This window comes from Kogia breviceps, chromosome 4 (assembly GCF_026419965.1).
Source record: "Kogia breviceps isolate mKogBre1 chromosome 4, mKogBre1 haplotype 1, whole genome shotgun sequence".
NCBI classification, from domain to species: Eukaryota; Metazoa; Chordata; class Mammalia; order Artiodactyla; family Physeteridae; genus Kogia; species Kogia breviceps.
The window spans coordinates 150,783,103-150,806,691 of record NC_081313.1 but is presented as its reverse complement, the minus strand read 5'-3'; the positions used below and the strand labels follow the sequence as shown (position 1 = coordinate 150,806,691).

The window sequence follows — 23,589 nt, the reverse complement described above, 5'->3', positions numbered from 1 at the left end:
GCGGCGGGGACGGCGCGAGGAGGGGAGCGGGCGGTGGCGGCGGTGGCGGCGGCGGCGGCGGCGGCCTCGCCAAGAAGCGCCGGGTCACCGCAGGCTGAGGCGCCCGCCGTCCCCGCCCTCCCCTTCGCTCGCCTTCTCCCTCCCTCCCGCCTCCCTCGCTCTCTCGCTCCTTCACTCTCCCCGCCTCCCTCCGCTCTCCCCCGCCCTCCTCTCCGCGCCTCGCCTCCTCCGCCCCGCGCCCTGCGGTGCTGCAGCTGCGGGCGGCTCCAGCTGCCCCCAGATGTGGGCTGGGCGGCGCGCGGGGAACTTTCGCGCCGGCTGCGAGTGCGGGGCCCCGGCTGCGGTCCGGCTGCCATGGATCCGCCGGCGGGAGCCGCTCGCCGCCTGCTCTGCCCCGCGCTGCTGCTGCTGCTACTGCTGCCGCCGCTGCCCGCGGACGACCGGCTCGCCGTCGCCGCCGACCCCCCAGGTAGGTGCGGCGCGGCCCTCACGCCTCGCGACCCCAGTCGGCCGGGCTCCTCCCCGCCCCGCGTGCCCCACCGCCCCCTCCCCAGGCGTCGTCCAGCCTGACTTGGGCAAACTCCGCGCGCCCCGCCTGGGGCCAAGTTGGCCAACTTCGGGGCCGGGTTGGTCGCGCAGGGGGCGCCCTGCGGCGCACCTGGGCGTCTCGGGCTGCGGGGAGCCTCGGAGCGCTCGCGGCTCCCGGGACGCGGAGCTTGGAGACCGAGGGCCGGGAAAGCCCCGCGGCGGAGAGCGCAGCGCCAGCCCCAGCGTGTCCGGGGGAGCCAGGGCGAGGCGGCGCCCCGGCTCGCGTCCGGGGACGCTCGGGAGGAGTAGGGTGCGGAGCGCGCCGCCTTGGGCCCTGAGGATTGGTTGGGGCGACCCGGAGGGGATCCTCGAAGATCTGAGGGACCCTCCTTCACCCTCCCTGCCCTCGGGCACGCGGGGAGGGGGGCCGGCAGCGGGCTGACCCGGAGCTGTACACGGAGGACAGGCCGCCAGTGCCCGGGGGAGCCGAGTCCTCGCCGCTCCGGAGGCGAGCGGTGAGGGCAGTCGGGCGGCGGGGACTGCTGAAGGGGTAGAGGCACACGGATAGGGGGCCAGCCGGGAACGGCTTCGGAGCAGCCCCACGTACTGCCGAGGACGGTAGGTTCAAGGGGCGGAGGATGCTCTGACCGGGCCGTCCCCTGGGGAACTGTGAGGAGCCGCGGAGCCCCAACCCGGAACGGGGCAGGGTGCAGAGCTCTTGGCTGGGAGGGCTCCAGAGCGGGTCGGCCCGGGGTAGGCGGGGGTCGGGAGTGGCGGCCCTGTTAACGCCCCTTCCCGGTTGGAAGAAGGCCGGGGAGGTGCAGGCTAGTTTCTGGGGGTTGCCTAGCGGAATGCCCTTCCCTTCGCAGTGGGGGAGGGGTTTGTGAGGATGCTGTACTCGGTGGCGGGGCCCTGGGGTTCCCAGGTCTCAACTGTTCTAACGTTCCTTCCCATTGCAGGCTGGTCCCAGGGGCACGGAGCGGAGCGCATCCTGGCGGTGCCGGTGCGCACTGACGCTCAGGGCCTCTTGGTGTCCCACGTGGTGTCGGCGGCGACGGCGCAGGCTGGGGTACGGGCCCGCAGGGCCGCCCCTGTCCAGATCCCGGGTTTCTCTGGAGGCAGCGAGGAGGACCCTGGCGGCCGCCTCTTCTACAACGTCACGGTCTTCGGCCGAGACCTGCACCTGCGGCTGCGGCCCAATGCCCGCCTCGTGGCTCCCGGTGCCACGGTGGAGTGGCAGGGCGAGTCGGGCGCCACCCGCGTGGAGCCCCTGCTTGGGACCTGCCTCTACGTCGGAGACGTGGCCGGCCTGGCTGAAGCCTCCTCTGTGGCGCTCAGCAACTGCGACGGGCTGGTGAGTACGCACTTCTCTCCCTTCTTTCTGTCCATTGCCCTCGCCTGGGCTTTGGAAGCTGTTTATCTGGGAGCCCCCTGGGAGGGCAAGGCCTGTACTGAGGACCTTCTCTGCACCCCTGTGCTTAGGGACCACTCGGTACAGACTGAAGGGGTTGACTGGAAGGCAAGTTGTTTCGATTGGACAGAGAGGGTGATTTATGCAGGGGGAAGGCCACATTTCCAAAGCACTTATCAAGTAGCAAAGTGTGGTCTCCCTTATGCCTGCAGGCACAGGTCTTCATCTTGCATCCAGGTGTGTGTATATCTCTGTGAGTGCGTGCATCTGCACATGTTTTTGGGAATGGGTACTAGCATCTGAGTACCTGTGTACGTGTGTGAACATGTGAATGTGCCATTGTGTCTTGTCCATGTGTGTATCTGCAGGCTTCTGTTCATTTGTGTGTCCGTGTCTGTTGAGTGTGCTGCTGTGCATTGTGGCATGTGTGATATTTGTGTGTGGGCATGTGTGCTGGCAGTTGGTCTTCTCGTTTCTGTGTGTGCAAGCGGTGCCAGCCTAGGGAGCAGGCAATGGTGCTGAAATACCTAATTTTCCCTCTGCCCCCTGGCTGACCAGGAACCACTGATTTTTATGCTGTGGTTTCCTGTTGGACTTCAGCTCGTTATTTGAAAAGTTGGTTTTCTCTCTCTATTTTGAGCCAAGGGGAGCATTTGGAAATACAGCCTCTGGTGCCCATGGGCAGCCCCTGAAGGACAGGAGAGCCTGGGGAGCGGGTCTCTTTTGGGACTGCCTGGGCCACTCAATGTGACCAGAGCCCTGGGAGGTTCTCCTGCTTCTGAGGGCCTAGGGGGACCATGGCCTGGCATAAGGGGTCCTTGGAGGAAGCCTGGATCAATGCTCAGGGAGGAGGCTGACATTGGCGGTGCTCCGTCCGGCCACCCTGAGGCCTGGCACGTGGGAGAAGCCACTGCAGTTTTCTATTTTGGATTGGGTGTGTGGTGGTCAGGCTGGCTGTGCTGGCCAGACATCTGAAGCCGCCCACCATGGGTTCCGCTCTAATTGCTGCTCAGGGAACTCCTACTCTGAGCAAGTGGCCTCTCTCCCAGTCCTGCTGGCCCTCAAGCCCCCTGTACTCAGTCTCGCCCTGCAGGCTGCAGAGCCAGCAATTACACAGAGCCCCACAACCGCTGACGTTCTTTTTATGGAGACACAGGAAATGTCACTTGTTGCTTCGGAAAATCACTGCCTTTGGCTGGATTTAGTTAGAACCTGGGCGTACTGCAAACAACTATAAATGTCCTTGGAGGAGTTGGGTTAACACGGTGCAGCCCTTTATATCCTTGTTGCCTCTGAGGCTGCCCTGGACCTCATACGTGTGTCTCATTTTACCCTGGAGGTGAATTTCCTAAATAAAAGGAAATTGGTGCTGGGGGCTCTGGGGGTGGCCTGGGCTGGGGTGGGGGAGTTGACATGGAGGTAGTCTGTTGCTGGGTCAACTCCTTTGTGCTAAGTAATACTTGATGGAGAGCATTTCAGGGAGGCTTTGTACATGCATCATTCATTCTGTGATTTTTTTTGTTCAGCCAGCACCTCCAAGCGCCATTGTCCACTGTGATGGTCAGAGATGTAGCTGGCCTGGTGCCCACCTGGGGCACACATGCTCAGCTGATGGGCTGGGGCCCACTCTGGTCAGGGCTTGGAAAGCGTGCTCCTGGAGGCTATTTGAAGAATGAGTTGCCAGGGGCAAAGGCACATAGAGAAGAGCATATGCAGAGAAGTACCAGGTGTGTATTGGCTTGGTCAGAACAGGTGCAGTGAGATGTCACATGTACTGGACACACACCAGCAGAAGTGCAAGACACAGCTGGAGAGAAGACTGGAGTTGGAAGAGGCACTGGCGTCTGCCTGAGTGGCCTTGAATGTTGTCAGTGAAAACTGGCCTTGAGATAGTGGGGCAGCATCATTAGTTCTTCTCTTTTTCCTTCTTTCTTTTTCGCCTGTGTGTGTCTGTTCTGATCTTATACCACTTAATTCCTTAGCCCATTAAGTCCCTCTGTGCATCAGTGATAGGCCCACTTGCTAAGGACCCGGGGTTTAAACATCATGTTTCTGGTCCACAGAGACCCTGTGGGGGAGGATTCTTCATCCCTGGTTTACAGATGGGCAGCTGAGGTTCTGGGAGGTTGAGTGACTTGCCCAAGGCCACACAGCCTGTGGTGGCAGGAGTCTCACCTGGTTCTGTCCAGCCCCTTCTGCCATGGTGCTCCCAAGTCTGAGTGGGTAGAAGCCCCTGAGGTGTAGTAATAGAAGCTGCAATTCCTAGGCACTCCCTCTCAATAGTCCTTACAAGGCTACATGCATCCCATCCTCCCAGCACCCATGCCACACAGTACCCCTTCCTCTGCAGCCCTGCTCTTCCTTCATAGATAGTGAAACACACTGAAGCAGGTGTGTCAGGTTGCAGTGTGTGCAGATCCCCAAGGATCTTGTTAAAATTCAGATTCTGAGCCAGTATGTCTGGGGTGGGGTTCAAGGTTCTGCAGTTTTAATAAGCTACCAGGCTTGTGCTCCTGGGCTTCAGGACCGCCCTTTGAGAAGCAAAGCACTACACCCCCATTGCTGCAAAGGAATACTACAGGATTACACCACAAGTTTCTCTGAGCAAATGCGGTTCAGTGGACAACTGGTGTGGGGAACGCTGCACCTTTGCTTTCAGCCTGGGAGATTTAAGGAGGCCCACTGGGTTCTCTGAGAAGTTCTGTAATAAAGAAACCTCTTGAACTCCGTGTAATGCAATACTTCCCATGCAGATGGGCCATCAACACCTTCTTTGCAGAACATGTGGAACTAGACTTCCTGGAAGATGTGTGGAGAAACCGTGGAGCAGGGTCACTGCAGGCAGCTGTGGTCTTACAGCTTAAGTTTAGATGCTTAGGTGGGACAAGCCTCTCCCAAGAGCCATAGGCCCTTTCAGGCCTATCGTCCTGCTCCTGGCCTGGGACACACATTTGCTCATATACTTGCTTGGTCCCGAATTTGTTTCTCTGCCTTAAAGGAAGGCAGTAGTAGCTTTGTTTTCTGTGAACCGGAGTCCCCTAATCTATTCAGCACAAGGGGATTCTTAAGGTCAGCATCCTTTCAGTCACAAGCGAAGGAAAACTCAAGTCAAATTAGTTTAAGCAGAAACGGGCAGTTAGCAGCTCACATAATGGTCAGTCTTTAGGCATGGCTGGATCCAGGTGCTCCTGTCATTAGGACTCTTGCTGTCTCTTGCCTCTGCCTTCTTATGTGTTGGCTTTGTTCTCAGGTGGAGTCCTGTGGTAAGTCAAGGGGCCACACCGGTGCTGGCTGACATCTTTTTCTGATAATTCCAGCTGAGTCCTGGGTAGCACTCTCTTCAGGCTGGGGCCAGATGCTCCCATGAGAATCAGGACATGAGGTTTGCAGAACCCCATGGATGGAGAGGGCAAGGGGTGCTGCTCCCTATAATGATATGAGGTTGCAACCTGGGTGTGCCAAGGTGAAAATTCTACTAGAGTCAGGTAGAGGTACAGACTCAGGAAATGCCACATGCTTCATAAGACATACCATGCCATGTACTTTATTTCCAGAGAGGTTGGTAGGTGTAGTTTCCAGGTTCTTTTACGGCCACTAGACAGGTATTGTTCATCATATTCACAGGGAAAGGTTAACATTTGCCTTTTCACAATGCGTGAGAAAGTAATGCTTAACAAAGGATTCTTGTATATCTCATTGCTATGGAAGAGTTTTCTAGTACATCTCAGGCCACATGATAGGTGTACTAATTTCACATCATTCTTACATGCTCATTAAAAACCCAAGGAGAGAAGCCTGTTGACATAAAAAGTAATAACAGAACGTCACAGTACACCGTGCCCTTATTATGTGCCAGGCTTTCTTCTGAGCACCTTATGCTGTATCACCTTGATTAATCCTCACAACACCCTATGGTGTATGCTGATATTATCCCCATTTTACAGATGAATAAACCGAGATAGCTTACTTCAAGCTTTGCAGTCTGTATTTAAACGCATGTCTGTTTGGTTCCAAGCCCCAGCTCACTACATGTTATTGTGTTTTTTGCACACCAACAAGAAGGATAAAAATGAAGAAATGCATTTCTTTAAAACATTTCTAGTCAACTCCTGGAGACCTTCTCAGTCAGTGGTGTTGACTGTTGTCAGTGTCAGTGAGTGGGAGCTGGGAGCAGGTCTGGTGGCCAAGTGGCTTGGTGACTTGCGTCTGACTTGCTCTGGGCTGCAGCTCCTTTCAGGTGGCCTGAGTCCTCATGGCTAGGTGATGGCAGTGGGGACTCCAGTAGGATGGAAGCACCCTGCCATACCTCTGTCTCCCTCACGCAGTGCGGCTCAGGGGACCACTCTGGCCTGGTGATTCTGGTTGGCAAGGCCATTGGTGGAAGCCTCCATGGGCTGGGCAGTGACTCTGTGAGGCAGGCTCAAGGGCTGCTGCCTTGTAGGCTGGCGCTCCCCTGCTGGGCTGCCATCCTGGCCAGGCACCTGCTCTGTATAGTCTTGATGGGCATTAAAAGTCACTAAGGGCCACAGAGAAGTCATTTCCTGGCCTAAGGGACTGAACTAATTGAGTTTCATTTTTCCTAAAAAGGCTGCTATCTTTTAGGCCACACGCGGGGCTCCAGCTGGAATGCGGAGGGCAGGTGCAGCAGGCTTGGGCTGCAGGGCTGGGGGTGAGAGGCGTGTGGGACTTGTAACTGCCCTTTGTAGGGTCTTCCTACCTTTCACCTCACCTTGACACTGCCTGGAGGGCAATGAGCAGGTCTCAGGAACACCAAAGAGGGGCTGCGGGAATGTCCGGGTTCCCTGGGTGTTGGAGCTGCTCAGGTCAGAGGAGCAGAGGTACCTGCTTGGCCCTGCTCTTGAGAATCTACACAGCTGCCCAGGGTGGTCTCAGCCTCCTCCATGGCTTATTATTCTCCTTGTTGTTTAAGACTCGCTCAGTTTAAGTGGCAGAAAACCAACTTGGATGAAACAAACAAAGGATGTCATGGGCCCAGTTATCCTTGGGGTTCTGAGGAGTTCCAGCTTCAGGCATGGCTGGATCTAGCGGATTCAGGGCTGCTTTTAGAACATGCTTTCTGCCTTTCAGCTCTGTCAGTGTCTGTGTTCATCTCAGGATGGCTCTCCCCATGTGGGGTCCACCAGCAGCTCCTGGCTTAACTTGTCTCCCACGGTAGCAATCTCTTGGAAATGGAGAGCACTCCTTCTTGGATGGTTCTTGCTAGAGTCCTGGGGAGGGTTCTGTTGGGTCCTACTTAGGTTATAGGCCCACCTTTAAATCAACCACTGTGATGTGGGCCTGGCCAGAGTCTCTTGCCCCTCTTTGGGGTTGAGAGTGAGGGTCAGATCCCCAAACTCTGGAATGGATTGGGGTTTTATCATAAAAGCAAGAGGAAGGACCAGTGTGCTGGCTGCCACTCTCCACCCAGACTTCAGGCCCTGCATCTGGCCCGAAGCTCTTTCTGTGCTCCAGACTTGCCTGCCCAGCTGCCTTGGGGGCTCTTTCCCTGAGTGACTCCATGCTTCTGAAATGGAACACAGGTCTCTCTACTCTCTTCCAGACCTCACCCTTCACTTGGGCAGGAATCCCAGGATCGCCCTTCCCCTCCCACTCCATGACCACCACATCCAGCCAGTCATCAGCCTAGACATCTCCGGACTTCATCCCAATTCCCATCTTTCCACCACACTTAACTCCGAGCCCCGACTTTTGCCCGTGTGCTCCTTAGTCACTCCAAATTGGAGCAACTCTTTCCCACCACAGCTGCCAGACTGATTTTTGTAAACCACACATTCAATCCTGTCACCCCTTTGCTTAAGACCTTTCTTAAGTGGTGGTCTTAAGTCTTTCTTAAGTGGTGGTCTTAAGTGGTTCTTATTGCCCTTAAAAAAAACCCCAAACTCAGGGGCTTTCCTGGTGGCGCAGTGGTTGGGAGTCCGCCTGCCGATGCAGGGGGCTCGGGTTCGTGCCCCGGTCCGGGAGGATCCCACATGCCGTGGAGCGGCTGGGCCCGTGAGCTATGGCCGCTGAGCCTGCGTGCCCGGAGCCTGCGCTCCGCAACGGGAGAGGCCACAGCAGTGAGAGGCCCGCGTACCGAAAAAAACAAAACAAAACAAAAAAAACCCTAACTCAGAAAAATAAATTCAAACCAACTGGCCTGGCATACAAGGCCTCCCATGACCTGACCCAGTAACCTTCAGCCTCGTCTGTCACTGTGTCCCGCCTCATGCCTGTGCTCCAGTCACATCAAGCTTTCAGTTTCTCCACCACTGGACACTCCCATCCTAGGGTCTTTGCACAGGCTGTTCCCTCGCCTGGACCGCTCTTATCCCTCCCTCTTTACCTGGCTCACTCTGTAGGTCTCAGCTAAATGGCACTTCATCCAGGAAACTGTCCTGGACATTCACATGCCACGTTGTACCCCATGCTTCTTTGGTAACTTGTACTATGGGCAACTTGTACCTGGGCCCACAGGGCCCAGCTGCACCTGGGTGGAGCTCAGCTAGGGGCCATGAAATGAGTGTGCCTGGAGAGTGGGGGCTGGAAGGCTGTGAAGTTCCTTGCCCCCTAAGACCCTGTGCCCCATGCCCAGGGATGGCCCACCTCTCCTTGTATGCTTTGCCGCAGACCCAGAATGTCCACACTCAGTGGGGTAGGCCCCCTTGGAGAATGGCCAAAAGCTCTGCTTCCTTTCCCGCAGGAAAGCACTTATGCACACGTGTGGTTTTGCACAGTTTTCTTGCCCCCGCTTTGGGGTTCATGAAATGTGAGTTCAAAACCCGTGGTCTAAATGAAACTAAGTAAGGAGGGAAGCCCCTCTGGGCCTGTTTGGAGGAGGGTTGGGGGTGGTGAAAAGACCTTGGACTGGGCTCTGGCAGGTCATCATGCAACTCTGGGCAAATGCTCCCACCATGAGCTTCGCTTTGTCCAGTGACAAGTGGGGCTGGATCAATTATTTCTGAGACCCTTCTAGGGCAACTCTGGGTTTCTTAGGGGCCAAATGGGGACCAGTTGAGGGGATCGGGCTGATGGAGAGATGGGGACCCTGGCTAGTCTGTGCCCTGCCTCCCTGATAGATTGTTGGCCCTCAGGAGCATGGGCTCCTTGCTGCCGGACCTACGGATGTTTCTTCAGAGAAGCTGTATTTCTGAGTCTGTTGATATCATGTGGGCAAATGAATCCAGTGTGAATCCAGTGAGCTCTGAGGTCCCCTGACCGGGCCTCCAGAGGCATATGTGGAAATGTTGAGAGCTCTGCTGGCAGCAGGATCATTCGATGGGCCAGGGCTCCCTGCAGGCATGGGCTGTCTTCGAGAACTTGCTGAGAACCCAGCCTTGCTTCATCACAGCTACCCCATGCCCTCTTCTGGGGCATCCACAACCTCCTGTCTGGCCTCCTCACCACTTCTCACTGAGTGCCATTTGGCAGGAGGGAAGGGGCTTCCCAGGGGCTCTTCCCTGCTGGGACTGGGGAGGGATGTGCACTGACCTGTGGCTGCCATGGTGGAGGCTGGCTTGTCAGGGGTTTGTGCTAGGAGTGGTAGAGCAGCAGCCTGCGGCCCCTGCCCACCTCATGGTGGCCCCTCAGAATGGTGTAGGCATGTCTGTGGTCTGAAACCCAGACGCAACAGGCTTCAGCAAATATGGCATCTGAAGGCACTTACAGTTGTCCAAATCTTAGAGACAGGGGGTAGAGTGGAGGTTGTCAGGGGCTGAAGGAAGGAGATGGGGCGTTGTTTCGTGGGTACAGAACTTCAGTTTTACAAGAAGGAAAGAGTTCTGGAGATGGATGGTGGTGATCGTTGCACAACATTATGAGTATATTTAGTACCACTGAATTGTACACTTAAAAGTGGTTAAGATGGTAAATTTTATGTTATACGTTTTTATTTTATTTTTTAATATTTATTTATTTGGTTGGGCCGGGTCTTAGTTGCGGCTCGTGGGCTCCTTGGTTGTGGCAAGTAGGCTCCTTAGTTGTAGTACGTGACTCCTTAGTTGTGGCAAGTAGGCTCCTTAGTTGTGGCATGCAAACTCTTAGTTGCGGCATGCTTGTGGGATCTAGTTCCCTGACCAGGGATTCAACCCAGGCTCCCTGCATTGGCAGCACGGAGTCTTATCCACTGCACCACCAGGGAAGTCCCTGTTGTATGTATTTTACCACACACACACAAAAGGCGTCTGAGGACTGGTGGGATTGGGTAGGTAATTCAGGGGTGGAGTGGTGCCCCTGCTTGCCCAGCTCCCTCTCCCCAGTGTGACTCTGTTCCTTGGTGGACCATTGGCTGTAGTTGCACCCACACCCCTCACATCCCCCAGGTATAACCAGGTGCAAAAGGGAAACAGACTACTTTTTGGAGGTTCCTACCACAGTTCTGACTTCACTCTGAATGGCTAGGCTAGGTCATGAGACCTTTCCATAGCCAATCACTGTGGCCCAGCAATGCATAGTGCAGGAGCATAGTGAAGCCTCACTGGACCCCTCATGAAGGCCAGCATGGCTGGTCACCGATCTCTGAGCCTCAGCCCAAGGAGGCCAGCTCTTTCTGGACCATCTTCTGTGACATTGCCGTCCCTGCCCTGACTTCACTGCCTGGTTGTGTGTTCCCGAGTGTAAGGATGCTGCTCCTTCAGGTGTTGGCAGGTTTCAGGTTTCCCTTGCCTGATGGCCAGCCTTGACTGCCCATCCCCCCATATCCCCAGCACTTAGTGAGTGAGGAGTGACCCAGCATCAGCTGGGAGGTGGGGGAAGGCTGGGTCTTCACCCAGGCCTGTTGTGAGGACCACAAACGCCACAATCTGTGTGAGTAGAGAAGTCCTCGAAGGGCTCATCTGCTCTGAGCCACAGGGATGCCCCCCCTGCCCCCCACCGTGGCCTGGTGTGTCCACTCAGCATAGAGGATGACTTTGCTGTTTGGTGGTCTGAGCTGTGGCCTGGGCCTCCTCATTCTGGTCTCTGACATCTGTAGGGTCAAGTATGCATGGGGCCTCTCTTGGGACCATGGGTCTGTACTGGCAGGCAGATGAGTCCTTGATTACCCCGACTGCCCTCCTGCACTCGGGCAGGCTGGGGGGTTTTGTGTTGCTGCCAGAACACGGCAGGCTGCTGGTGTATGTGAATGTGTGTGCATGTTCCTATACATGGGATGTGTATGTGGAAATGTGTGCATGTGTATGCATGTCTGTATGAGTATGATGTGTATGCATGTGAGTGTGTGTGGGTATCTGCGCGTGTGCCTGTGTGCATTTAAGTAAGCATGTGTGCGAGTGTGTGTATTCAAGTGTGAGTGTGCATGTGTGGTCATGTATGTTCTTGGCAGGGGTTTCCTGCAGGGGAGGGGACTGAGGTGGGATGGGGACGACTCCGGTCCCCTGAATCTTGGTGCCACCTTGGGCCCCCCTGCCCCATAGTGGCAGGCATTCTGGAATGGGAAGGCCCAGGTAGGGGCCTCTCGCTCTGCTGCATATGTTTCATATTAAATATCAGCTGTCCACTGGGTCTGCTGTGCTGCCATTAATATGGAGAAGTTATTACTGAGCCTGGAGCCAGCTCCTCAGGCTGATCCATGAATTTCAGTTACACTGCATGTCTACTCCAGGGCCTGTGGAGCGGGGCACACAGCTTCTGCTCCGAGGCAGAGGAAACCCTAGCATCTAGGACCAAGGCTCAGGCAGGCTCTGCACTGCCCTACCGTGCCCTTTACATTTCAGTGTTCACCATGGTGAGAAGTGGACTTAGCGTGGGCTGGAGGCTGCCATGTGCCATGGTCAGCTTTGCCCTGCGCAGCTGGGCAGCCTGGACAAGGGCCACAAATGCTGCCGAACATCAGTTCCTTAGATTGCCAACCTCACTGGGCTTTGGAAGGGTGGGTGCACTTAGCCCAGGCCCCGGGTTTGGGAAGTGTTGGCCGTTTCTGTGTTTCATTGCATCTAAGGTACCATCAATTATAGGGCTCCACAAGAAAGAGGGGACACTCCCAACTAAACCACACCACTGCACCTTAACGGTAGTCCCGTGAGGTGTAGGTACCAGCCACCGCGCCTGTAGTTCCTCTGAGTGGTGGGCTGTTTTTCCTGGCTTGCTCACTTTGCTTACTTAGTGTGTGACTGGCTTCGTCCGCTTCTGGGTGTCTTCCTCTCTTTGGTAAAGGAATGAGGTTACAGTCCTTCCTCCAGGGACGTTCCTCACGGATGCCAAAGCTACACACTCTGTCATCTCCGTGCCTTTCTGCACACACTGTAATGTTTTACATCACAGTGTGACTTCTTGAAGACATTTTGGGTGGGAAGGGTCTCAACACAAGAAATGTTGACCCTACAAGTAACTCAAGTGAAGTAATGGCAGGACGAAACACCGTGGCAGAGCTGGTGTGTGCCAGGAAATGCCAGCCACATCATGGCTGCTGCCAGCTGCCAGCAGTGATAAGACCCATTGACTTCATCCTGAGTTTGGATGTGGTAAATGTGAAAAATGGGTGTCTTGGAGTCCCGGACACATAGTTTTATTATTATGATGACGTTACAAGTGATTTCAGGGCCTGAGAGTTGGCATGTAATTTCCATGCTGGGGAAGCAGGGCAGCAGCAGAGACTGGGCTGTTCAGACTGAAGGGACAAGCCCTTGCTGGCTCTGTGAGCAGAACATTCAAAGATTTATCTTTGAGGGACTTCCCTGGTGGGACGCGGGTTCGGTCCCTGGTCGGGGAACTAAGATCCCACATGCCGCGGGGCAACTAAACCCACGCGCCACAACGAGGATCCCGCGTGCCTCAACAAGATCCCACGTGCCACAACTAACACACGGCACAGCCAAACAATAACAACGACAACAAAAAAAGATTCATCTTTGAACCAGGATATTTCCCCTTTGAAAACAGGGATTGGAACCACATGGCAAATAAGGTGTATTTATGTTTCATGCAAGGTATGTCTAAGGCTCAGCGGTGGACAGTCTGATTGAGACAGAGCTTCTGGAGGTATGGTAGAAACTGGCTCAAGAGCTGTGAGTACGTATAATTTTTTAAATGAATTATGCCACATACTGTCTCCAGTCAGTTGCAAATGAAACCTCAGGTCTGATATCACAGATAAATTCTTTTTTTCTTTCATCCTCTTCTTGTACCAGTACTGAATTCTGTTCATTATAAGAGCTTTAAAGCTCTAATATCTAAAGTACTGGCTACTTGACAGCTGTGCTGTTCACTACTATGGTAGCTACAAGCCACTTGAGGCTGTTGGCTATTTGAGATGTGGCTGGTCTGAACTGAGAGGTGCTCTTGAGTATAAAATATACTCCAGAATTCAAAGACTTAGTACCCCAAAAAAGAATAAATAAAATGTCTAATTGATGAATTTAAAGTATTGATTACAGGTTAAAATGATAATAGTTTGGATGTATTGGGTTAAGTAAAATATACTGCTGAAATTAATTTCACCTTTTTTTTTTTAGCATGGCTACATGCGACATTTGTATTACATTTCTGTTGGATAGTGCTGCTATGAAACATCTGGCTGGATACTCCCCATTTCGCTGTTATTCTTTTGTAAAATTTTCTTGGCTGGTCACATCTGTTTATTGTTTCAATTGAATTTTAGGATTGTTTTGTCAGGTTAGAAAAATCCCTTGTGAATTTGATTGACATTAAATTAAACTTAGAAACCAATTAAAGGAGGAGTGGACAAAATTTATAGTATTTACCAGGAACGTGGTGTGTTTTTCGATCGATTTAATTCTGCTTTGATGTTGCTTAGTAAAGTATTACACATTTTTTATATGGGTCACCTATTGTTTTAAATCATGGCCATTTCAAGGATTTTTTTCTTTTTGCCATTGTGAATTGAAGCATTTCCATCTATCGCTGGTATACAGGATGGCTATTGATTTTTATATAATTATCTTTTATCAGGATGCTTGATTGAACTCATTAATTCTTTTTCTTTGAACTCATTCATTCTAATACATCTTTGTGAATTCCCTTGGGTTTTCTGTGTGTACAATTGTACTATCTGTAGACTATGGTAATTCTGGAGGCTCATTTTCAATCTGTGCCATCTAGAACCTTTGGAATAACGTTAAGTAACAGCAGTGGCTTTGCGTATCCCTTTCTGTGCCTGACTCTGATGGGGACGCCCCTGGCGTTTCTCTGCTTGCTCGTGGACTAAGATGGATTTCATGCGAAGGCAGTATCCTTTGAATTCCAGTTTTCATCAGCAAAGGAGCTGAAATATAGATAAAATATGTCTAACCCTCTCACTGCCACCACCCTCCTTAAAGGCTAAAGACATTGCAGTTCCCAGGGGCTATGTCTCCTGCTGTCCTGGACCTCAGGGCTGCTGCCGGCTCTCCTCAGTTGCAAGCTTGCTGGCCCAGAATACAAGCCATCCCCTGTGTACAGCTGTCAGCCACTCACAGGAAGCGTTTGTGGGGTGCGGGGAGCTTTGCCGAGGAAGGTGGAGGAGGCTGCACCGCCCAGCCGTGCAGGTGGTGTTTCCCTGTAGAACAGGGACTGGTTCATAGAAAGTCCATCTGTGGGGGAATTGTCACTTTGACGGAAGGTTCCCCTCCTCTCAGTGATGTCTCTCCCATCCTCCAATTTCTCTGGGGCAAGCCTCCTGGCTCCTCCTCTCCTGAGTCTTACAGAAGACTTTGTCCCCCTTTCTGAGTCACTGGTACCTGCTGACCCAGGCCCCCTACGTCCCGCTGTTACCTTTATTCCCACATGCTTCTAGAAGGTCTTTTTCCAAAGACTGTTGCCCCCTAGAGGAAATCTGTGGCCTGTAAAAATAAATTTGTTTTCCATCATGTTATCTGTCTGCCCACAGACAGGCATGGGTTTTGAGCAGCTTTGAACAATGCCTGTGCCTAGGCCTCACCCTGAGAGATTCTGACTCATCAGACCTGGGCAGGACCTGGGGGTCAGGAGGTGTGAGGTTGGACAGAACCAGGTTCAGGACCCTGCACTTCTTTTGCTGGCCTGTGACCCTCAGTTTCCCTACTTGCGATGCCACCTGCCTCGGAGGGCGTCTGTCTGTGAGGGAGTGACAGGGAATGAGGCTGGCTGGCCTCAGTCCAAAGGAATGTCGTGGGGAGATTGGGGCGAAAGGAGATGATGGCCAAGAGGGACGGCCAGGCCTCCAGGCAGCCTGGGACCAGGGGAGCTGCCTTTGGGGTGGTGGCTCCTGACCCTCTGTGCCCTGGGTCCCTCACCTAGGAATTCAGAGTCTGTCAGAGGGAGGACACCCTCCCTTGCATGGCCATTCCACAGGCTGGCTCTGCATGCTGCAGGCACATGGAACTCAGTGGGCACCGATGCCGCAGATCCTGTCAGCAGGGTAGGCACAGGGGCGTCCTCCTCCTTGAAGCCCCCCCAACCAGGCTGCAGGCCCTATGAGGCTCCCAACCTTATCCCCTCCCTTGGATCTCTGCACCCGCCGGCTGGCCATTAGCCCCTGGCCTGAGCTCACTAGCTCCAAGCTGGGGTCTGGGCATCCGGGTGCATGGGTCCGTCACAACCTGGAGTGGCTTGTCTGAGACCCGCATGCACAGTGCAAGGAGAGGTCCTGGCCCCGGGCTCAGCTCAGCTGACAGAGGGCGGACCTGTGTCTCCTGAGCAGCTCCCAAACAGGGAGAGGTGGAGGGTCTGGGGGTAGTGCTGGATCCTGGCTCAAAGGCCCCTGGCATCCCTTCTCTCCCTCTCTCTTCCCCGCCTTACCCCTCCCTCCCCTCCCTTCTTGTCCCTTGCTTCCCCTCTGTCTCTTTCTCTCTTCCCCCATCCTCCCCTTCCCTCCTCACTCCACCCCCCCTTCTCTTTTTTCTCCCCTCTTCTCTTTCCTCCCTTCTTTCCACTCCCTCCCTCCCCCTCCCTTCCTTTCCCTCCTCTCTCTTCTCTCTGTCCTCCCCTTCTTTCCCAGAGTGACGGGAGCCCCCTTCATCACCCTGGGTGACCTTCCTGGGCAGTGGGCTCTTCATCACTGGCCCCAGGCTGCTCCTGCATTGTCCTATTTACAGTCACCTCCTGTGATGCTCACAAGCTCCCACCGGCAACAGGCACACTCAGGGAAGGCGACATTATCCCGCCGTACTTGGAGGAAAGCAGGGCTCAGAGAGGGGGGCCATGACCTAGCTCAGGTCACACAAAGTCCAGAGCCTAGGCTCCTTCTGCTGTAGTTGGAGCTCTGGATCCAGCCCCTGTGATCCTCAGAGGTACCCATCACGCCCCCCCGCCACCATCCACACAAGCAGGGTTATCTGAAGGTTATCTGAAGTGGAGTAGCCCCCACTTCAGATAGTGTGGCTTGGCCTTTGGGTGCCATCTTTCCTGCCAGGGTGCCCAGGCCCTTGCTGACTGTGTCCTTACTAGGGAGGCTGGTCAGACCAAGCTGTGCTCTGCCCCAGGGCTGCCATAGAAGGTTGTGCAGGTGGTGTCCTGCACAAGGGCATCCGGGCAAGGGGACGAATGAGGTTGGCTTCTGCTCAGTGTCTGGGAGTGGATGGAGTAGAAGGCAGAGGGTGGCCAAAGCTGAGTGGTGGACACCAGAGGGACAGGAAGGGTGTGCCAGACATCTGCCCCCACCATCAAGGTCACTGGAGTTGCTGCATTCTTCTCTCTGAGGAGCTCCCGGGTCTGCAGGATTTGGAGTACAAGAAGCAAAGCCAGGGCCAGTCGCAGGGGGCTGCTCTCTGTGGATGATGGCTCTGGTGACCTGGGTGGATATTCTGGGACTGGGCATGATGGGGGAGGGCAGATGGTAGGCTCTGTCCAGGCGTCAGCTTGTCCTGCTGGGGGGCAGGGTCCTCGAAGTCCTCCCCAACCTGAAGGTGCTCCTTGGTTCCAGTGGAATGAGCTCGGCTCCTGAGTGCAGGGGTTGGGCTGGGCCCCTCAGCCCTGGGCATTTGCTTTGGGTTAATTATATGGGTGTGGCTATGATCCTTCCTATTGTTGCTGAAAATTGTATTTCTGTGATGACTGGTCGTTGCTCCTCACCACCCCCCTCCCGCCTCCCCTCCCCTCCCCCTCCCCCTTCCCCACATGCCTTTTCCTCTTCTGAGGATGGCTGGTCCTCCTTGGTGCTAAACGTTAACCCTTTATCATCTTGGGTAGATTTATATTCATGAAGTTTCCTTTCTTATTTTACCTTGCTGACTTTCATTTCTTCTGGTCAACTCTGCCAGGCCCTTCCTGTTGATTTCTTCTGTTTATTTAAGCTGTAGAATATAATCAGCCTTTCAAAGAAGTGCTTCATAGGTTTTGATTTTTTTCTGATTTGAATTTTAAATATTTAACTTCTTTAATTCCAGTGAAGTGTGTTTCCTGTACTGTATAAGGTATTGGTTTTAAGTATTTATTTTTTCTAAATTGCCTCTCTGGGGTCTCAGCACCATTCATTTACTAATTTCACCCTTCCTCCTGACTTTGGGGTGCATATTCCCTATCTATGAAGTTCATGGAAGTGATCTGGCTTCTTTCTGGACTTTCTGCTCTTCTTCTTGCAACAGGACTACTTTTGCTTAACAATATGTTGTGATACCTAATAGGGCAAGTATCACCATCATGACTTAAAATGGCTATTTTTGTCCATTTTTCAAATGGATTTTAGATTTGTTTTCTTGTGGTTTTAAACAATATCATAAGAGCGTCTTTATTTTGGATGATATTGCATGCTTAAGTTAGTGTCCAGCATACAGCAGGGCCTCAGCAAATCTTTACTGAACAAGTGAATGACATCTTCATGACGGTTAATTTTCTCAGGGAAATAAGAATATTAGTTCAAATCTTTTAAAATATATCCCTTATTTACTACCAAGAGTTAGAATCTTATTGCCATTGTGAATAGGATCTTTTCCATTATATTTTATAGTAGGTTATTATAGATGTCTAGGAACATTTTTAATCTAGGATATAGCAGGTGATCCTTTACTCAGAGTACCTGGGACCTACTTGTTCCAGATTCAGAATATTCTCAGAGTTTAGACACTTTCATTCCCAAAGAGCCAACGGAAATAAAAACAGCATGTGAGTACAAATTATATATGCATTTGCACAATTGCTGCTAAACACACGACAGCCATTGTTGACCTACCAAACTCAAGCCCCATCAGGCCTCACCGGCTCCTTCTCATTTGTTCCCAATGACTTGCATCTTCCTCTTGCACTTCAGCAAAATCAATCTTCCATCATCATAGTGGCACAGATGCAAAACATGGATAATCACAAAAAATCCTTTTAAAATAAATCTCTCGATTGGATGTTTCCCATGTTTGCACTCTAGATATGCAAGTTTCCATATTTATTTCGCATCTAGGCATTTTCATGAACTTCCATATTATTATGTTTGTCCTTTTTGGTGGATTATTTTTGCAGGAGAGGATTTTCTAAGTATGCAGTTATTTCTGCAATTCATAATATTTTCGCATCTTTTCCAATATTTATTCATTTTATGTCTTATTACGTTGGTTAGAGTATAAAATTGAATTTTAGTAATTTTGTGTGGGAGCCACAACCATGTATTCAGAACATCTGGCCTGCCGCCATCTACGAGAGAGCAGGACCAGGTCCTGCTTCTCCTTCTGTGAATGCTGCAGACGGTGGACCTAAAGTGGACAAGTCTGGGTGGAAGTGATCTCCCGTCTTCACTTACCCTTGGTGGAGCAACTTTTCTTTTCCTGGTCTGTTGCATCAAGTAGAGCTTGAGCATAGAACATGGATGTGTGGTGGTTTTGGCGGGGTGGGGGGGGTGAGTAGCAGTGACTGGTGGACTTCCATTAGGCCCACCATTAGGTCAGGGAGTCTCTCTCAGCCCAGTGTGGCCTGTTAGGTGTCCCCTACAGACAAGGAGTTGTGCACCTGGGCAGGATGGTTTGCAGGGCTGGCAGGAAAATGACTGTCTTTGAAAGACTGTCCTGAGTTTCAGCTGGGGAAGTGGTTCAGTGAGACGGAGGGCTGGCAGGTAGATCCAGATGTATAACCTGAAACTCTGAAGGGAATGAATGAATCTGAACTTTGAAACCCCGTTTTGAGTCCCTGCCTTGCCCCGTAGCAGTGTAATAATTTCTGAACCTCAATGTTCTCATCGTGCAGGGCGGAGTTTGCAAACTGGCGGGCTGTGTGCCATGTCCACCCACAGATGAATTTTGTTTGGCCTTCCCAGTGTTTGACAAATTTCTCACAGAGCTCCAGATTTCCAGTTTCTCTGGAGGACCTGGGAGAGCTGTTAGGCCTGTATTCCAGAGGGTTGGAACTGAGCAGGGCCAGAGCCCTCCAGAGGGATCTCACAGCCTCAGCACCACGGTCTCTGCTGCTCCCTGTGGCCACCCCCCGACCCCGCCGCAGTCACCTTCATTTCCTGCGTGGGCCCTGTGTCGGCACCTGAGCATTTCTCTTATGTTGCGGTGGATGCCGGAGGGGTTTCTGAGGCTGGTTGTCTCTTCCTCCCACCTTTGTCTCAGGATTTCGGCTTACCATTGTCTCTGTCAGATGCGGTCCCGCCCCATGCTTGATTCTGGCTCCCTCACTCGCAGAGCCTCCTATTTCTCATCTGTGAAAGGTAAATTTGATGGCAGCAAACAGTCTGTTGGGTTATTATGAGGATTCAGTGAAGTGAGGCCCACGGCTGGCACTTAGTAGCGAATGGCCCTTGTTACTACGAGGTAGTATTTTCCTTATGGTGCTGTTAGGAGGAACCAAAGTGTGAAAGTACTTAGAGACGCATGAAGTGCAGTGCAGTGCAGATATTCATCACTTCTGAGTGCTCCGTGGGTGGGGCTTGGGCTGGGTGGGCGGAGTGGAGAGGCAGGGCTGGGGGCCAGCAGGCCCCTGGGTAGGATGCTCTCCCCGCCCCAGGCCATAACCAGCCTGGGACCTGTTGCCAGATGAGGCTGTGACTATTCTGAAATGGAATTCCTGGGTTAGGATAAGGAGAACAGATGTTTACTGGACGAGGCCAAGAGCCGCTGACATCACTGAGAGCCCGTCAGGACACAGACTGCAGCCCAGTGTCCTCTGTGCCTTCCTGCCGACACAGCATTCCTGGGGCAGCTGCCAGGGCTGGGGGTGGAGACACACACACACACACACACACACACACACACACACACACACACACGCCATTTCTTCCACCAAATCCTCCCCACCTGAATACAGTTAGCCAGGATGTGGGAAAGATTTCCAGCCTGGAAGGAGAGAAGAGTGTCTTGTTGGCAGGCAGGCTGGGGAGGGGAAATGCAGGGCAGGTTGATGAGTGGACTCTGTAAGACAGAGGAGCAGGTTTTGGGGGTGAAGAGCTGTCTGGAGCCACTGGCCAGGGAAGTGGGGGGCACATGTCATTTCCTCCCACCATCCCCTGAGGGGGAGAGCCTGTCCCCTAATCTCTTCTTTGGATGTGAATCTGGAGGGTGTGACTGAGAGGCTGAGCCGTTGCTCCTGTGCTTTCACCAACACCTGTGCAGCTGGTGCTGCCGCCCTGTCCCTTCCAGAAGGCCATCCCCAGGTCCAGACCCCTGCCACTGCAAGTACAGAAAACCCAATGTGAACCAACTCGGGCCAGAAGGGGATGCTCAGGCCTTCTGCCCTGTTTCAGCTCTACTTCCCTCCTCCTTGGCTTGGCCTCAGCAGGCTCTCCCCAGAAAGGGGCTGCAGGCTCACCTGGCACCAACTGCCAGCCCAGCGGAAAGACCTTCTTTTCCCCTGGGGTTTCAGCAAGCAAGCATCCTGAGTCTGGTTCTTACTGGCTTAGGCTAGGTCATGAGTCAAGCTTTGAGCAATCACTGTGGCCAGGGCAGGGAGCAGGGCTTCTACTGGCCAGGCCCGGTCACTTGTCCACTGGCTCCAGGGAGTAGAGTCAATGGTTTGAAGCACTGGGACACGGACAGGGAGTGCTGGGTACGCAGAGGAAAGCCAGGCTGCTGTTGGTGGGGGAGCAGCAGGGGCCCACGGCCTTCTCTGTCTCCCAGAGTGCTGCCCACCTTGCCCTTGCTCTTCCCTCCCATTTCTCCTGCTCTTGTCTGCCTTGCTGTGCCTTCCCCCTGAGTGCCTCCAATGGCTCTTCTTCATCCACTGGGTAAAGCACAGGCCCGGAGACCAGCAGTCAAGACCCCCTCGTGACCAGTCAGCATTTCTGACTTAGTTTACCCACCTCCCTCTCTTCCATCCTGTGGGCCCGGGACAAGAGCTTTCAAAGATCAGACACTCCCATCAAGGTATGGGAATGTAGGCTCTGCCCATGTTGAAAATAGCCCTTGTCGCAGCACTAGGAGGGAGCTGATTGTCTGGGCTGCAGTTAAAACTAAAAACAATCTGAGGGTGAGAAGTTTTAACTGGGGCCTAAGACAAGTCAAGGGTGTGATTGGGCAAGGAAGCTGAGATTCTGTGGGCCCATCTGGGGTAGCACTGGCAGAAAAGATGGAGTGGGGGGTCCCCAAGGACCTCTGTGCCTTTGTCTTAAGTGCTGGGAATCCTACATGCCTGGCCGACTCACCATCCCTGTTCCAGAAGGCCTTGCCTGTTCTCTGTGTCATGGCAGGTGACACAGCTGCATCATAGCACCCATTTTCTGGCCTATAGACTCCTTCTGTGTCATGAACCTTAGCAGTCTGTTGAGGCCCTTTATCAGAATAATGTTTCGGGGACTTCCCTGGTGGTCCAGTGGTTAAGAATCCGCCTTCCAGTGCAGGGGATGAGAGTTCGATCCCTGGTTGGGGAACTAAGATCCCATGTTCCTCAGGGCAACTAAGCCTGCGCCATAACTACTGAGCCTGTGCACTCTAGAGCCCATGTGCCACAACGAAAGATCCTGTGTGCTGCAACTAAGACCCAAAGCAGCCAAATACATAATTTTTAAAAAAAGAATAATGTTTTTAAGGCATAATTTAAAATACAAAGAACACCAATACTATTGAAATAAAGCTGTTAACATTGAAAACAATTTATAATACAGCAGTACGTGTGCTTTAAAATTTTTTATTGTCATGCTTTTTTTTTTCGTAATGGTTTACTGAGATATAATTCACATACCATGCATTTCACCCATTTAAAATAAAATTCAGGGCTTCCCTGGTGGCATAGTGGTTGAGAGTCTGCCTGCCCATGCAGGTGACACAGGTTTGTGCCCCGATCCGGGAGGATCCCACATGCCGCGGAGCGGCTGGGACCGTGGGCCATGGCCGCTGAGCCTGCACATCCGGAGCCTGTGCTCCGCAAAGGGAGAGGCCACAGCAGTGAGAGGCCCGCGTACCGCAAAAAAAAAAAAAAAAAAAAAAAAAAATTCAGTGGCTTTAGTATGTTTACAGAGTTGTGCAACCATCACCCATCAGTTTTAGAACACGTTCATCACCCCCTAAAGAAACCCCATACCCTTTGGCTATCACCCCCAATTGTCCTGTCCCCCCGGTCCCTGAGAACCACTAATCTACCTTCTGACTCTATAGACTTGCTTATACTGAACTTTCCATCTAAATGGAATCATACAATATTTGTCCTTTTGTTTTCAAGTGTCTTCCATGTTGTATCTTGTGTCAGAACTTCCTTACTTTATTATTATTATTATTTTTTGCTGTACGCGAGCCTCTCACTGTTGTGGCCTCTCCTGTTGCGGAGCACAGGCTCTGGACGCGCAGGCTCAGCGGCCGTGGCTCACAGGCCCAGCCGCTCCGCGGCATGTGGGATCTTCCTGGACTGGGGCACGAACCCGTGTCCCCTGCATCGGCAGGCGGACTCTCAACCACTGTGCCACCAGGGAAGCCCTTCCTTACTTTTTTTTTTTTTTTTTTTTTTTTTTTTTTTTTTTTGCGGTATGCGGGCCTCTCACTGTTGTGGCCTCTCCCGTTGCGGAGCACAGGCTCCGGACGCACAGGCTCAGCGGCCATGGCTCACGGGCTTAGTTGCTCTGCGGCATGTGGGATCTTCCCGGGCCAGGGCACGAACCCGTGTCTCCTGCATCGGCAGGCGGATTCTCAACCACTGCGCCACCAGGGAAGCCCGCCCTTCCTTACTTTTGATGGACAAATAATAATCCATGGTATGGATAGACCACAATTTTAAAAATCCGTTCATCAGTCATTGGACATTTGGGTTGATTCCACATGTTGGCTCTTATAAATAGTGCCACCATGAACATTTGTATACCAGTGTTCCATGTGCTTTTCAATTAATGCATGAAATAAGAAGACCCAGCTGCATGTGTCACAACCTCTGTCATTTGAATCGTGCTGTTGTGTAAACGCCACTTGGTCTCATCCACACCAGCGGGAGTGAGAGACACATAGCCCGGTCATGGCTGTCGTGATGGGCACAGGTTCTGCTCCTTCTGCTGGGCTTGCTGCCTCTACCCAGGGTGGAAGGAAATGCCGGCTGCTTTAAGAGCCATCCAGGAAGCTCCCCGAGGGCAGTGGTAGGCTTCTTGCTGTGGGTGCCCAGTGCCTGGCACCTGGTACAGTGGTGCAGAAAGGCCTTGGTGAGTGCTGTGGCCTGTGGGGGGATGGAGTGTCCAGATCAAGACGGTTGCTGCCCTGCTCTGCTCTCGGCCTGCTGTGAGGGGGTGATGTCCTGCTACTGTTTCCTCCCCACAGGTGCTCTCTGTGCCTCTGGCTTGGGAGTCCTGCAGCTGGAAGGTGGGGGGCCCAGGCCCCCCTCGACTGCTGGGGACCCCTTCCCTTCCC

General features: G+C 53.0%; 1 protein-coding gene across 2 annotated transcripts in view; it reads left to right on the top strand.

Annotated features, from left to right (window-relative positions):
• Nucleotides 1-215: 215 nt before the first annotated feature.
• The window catches only part of ADAMTS2 (ADAM metallopeptidase with thrombospondin type 1 motif 2), a 230,715-nt gene continuing 207,341 nt past the window's right edge, over nt 216-23,589 (top strand). The window contains exons 1-2 of one of the 2 annotated variants that reach the window (XM_059060511.2): nt 216-469; nt 1,488-1,882. In XM_059060511.2, the coding sequence (XP_058916494.1) occupies nt 355-469; nt 1,488-1,882 (510 nt within the window). In that variant the 5' untranslated portion in view covers nt 216-354. Of the gene's footprint in view, nt 470-726; nt 1,147-1,487; nt 1,883-23,589 lie in introns of those variants that run through there. The other variant, XM_067032199.1, reaches the window with a different exon arrangement.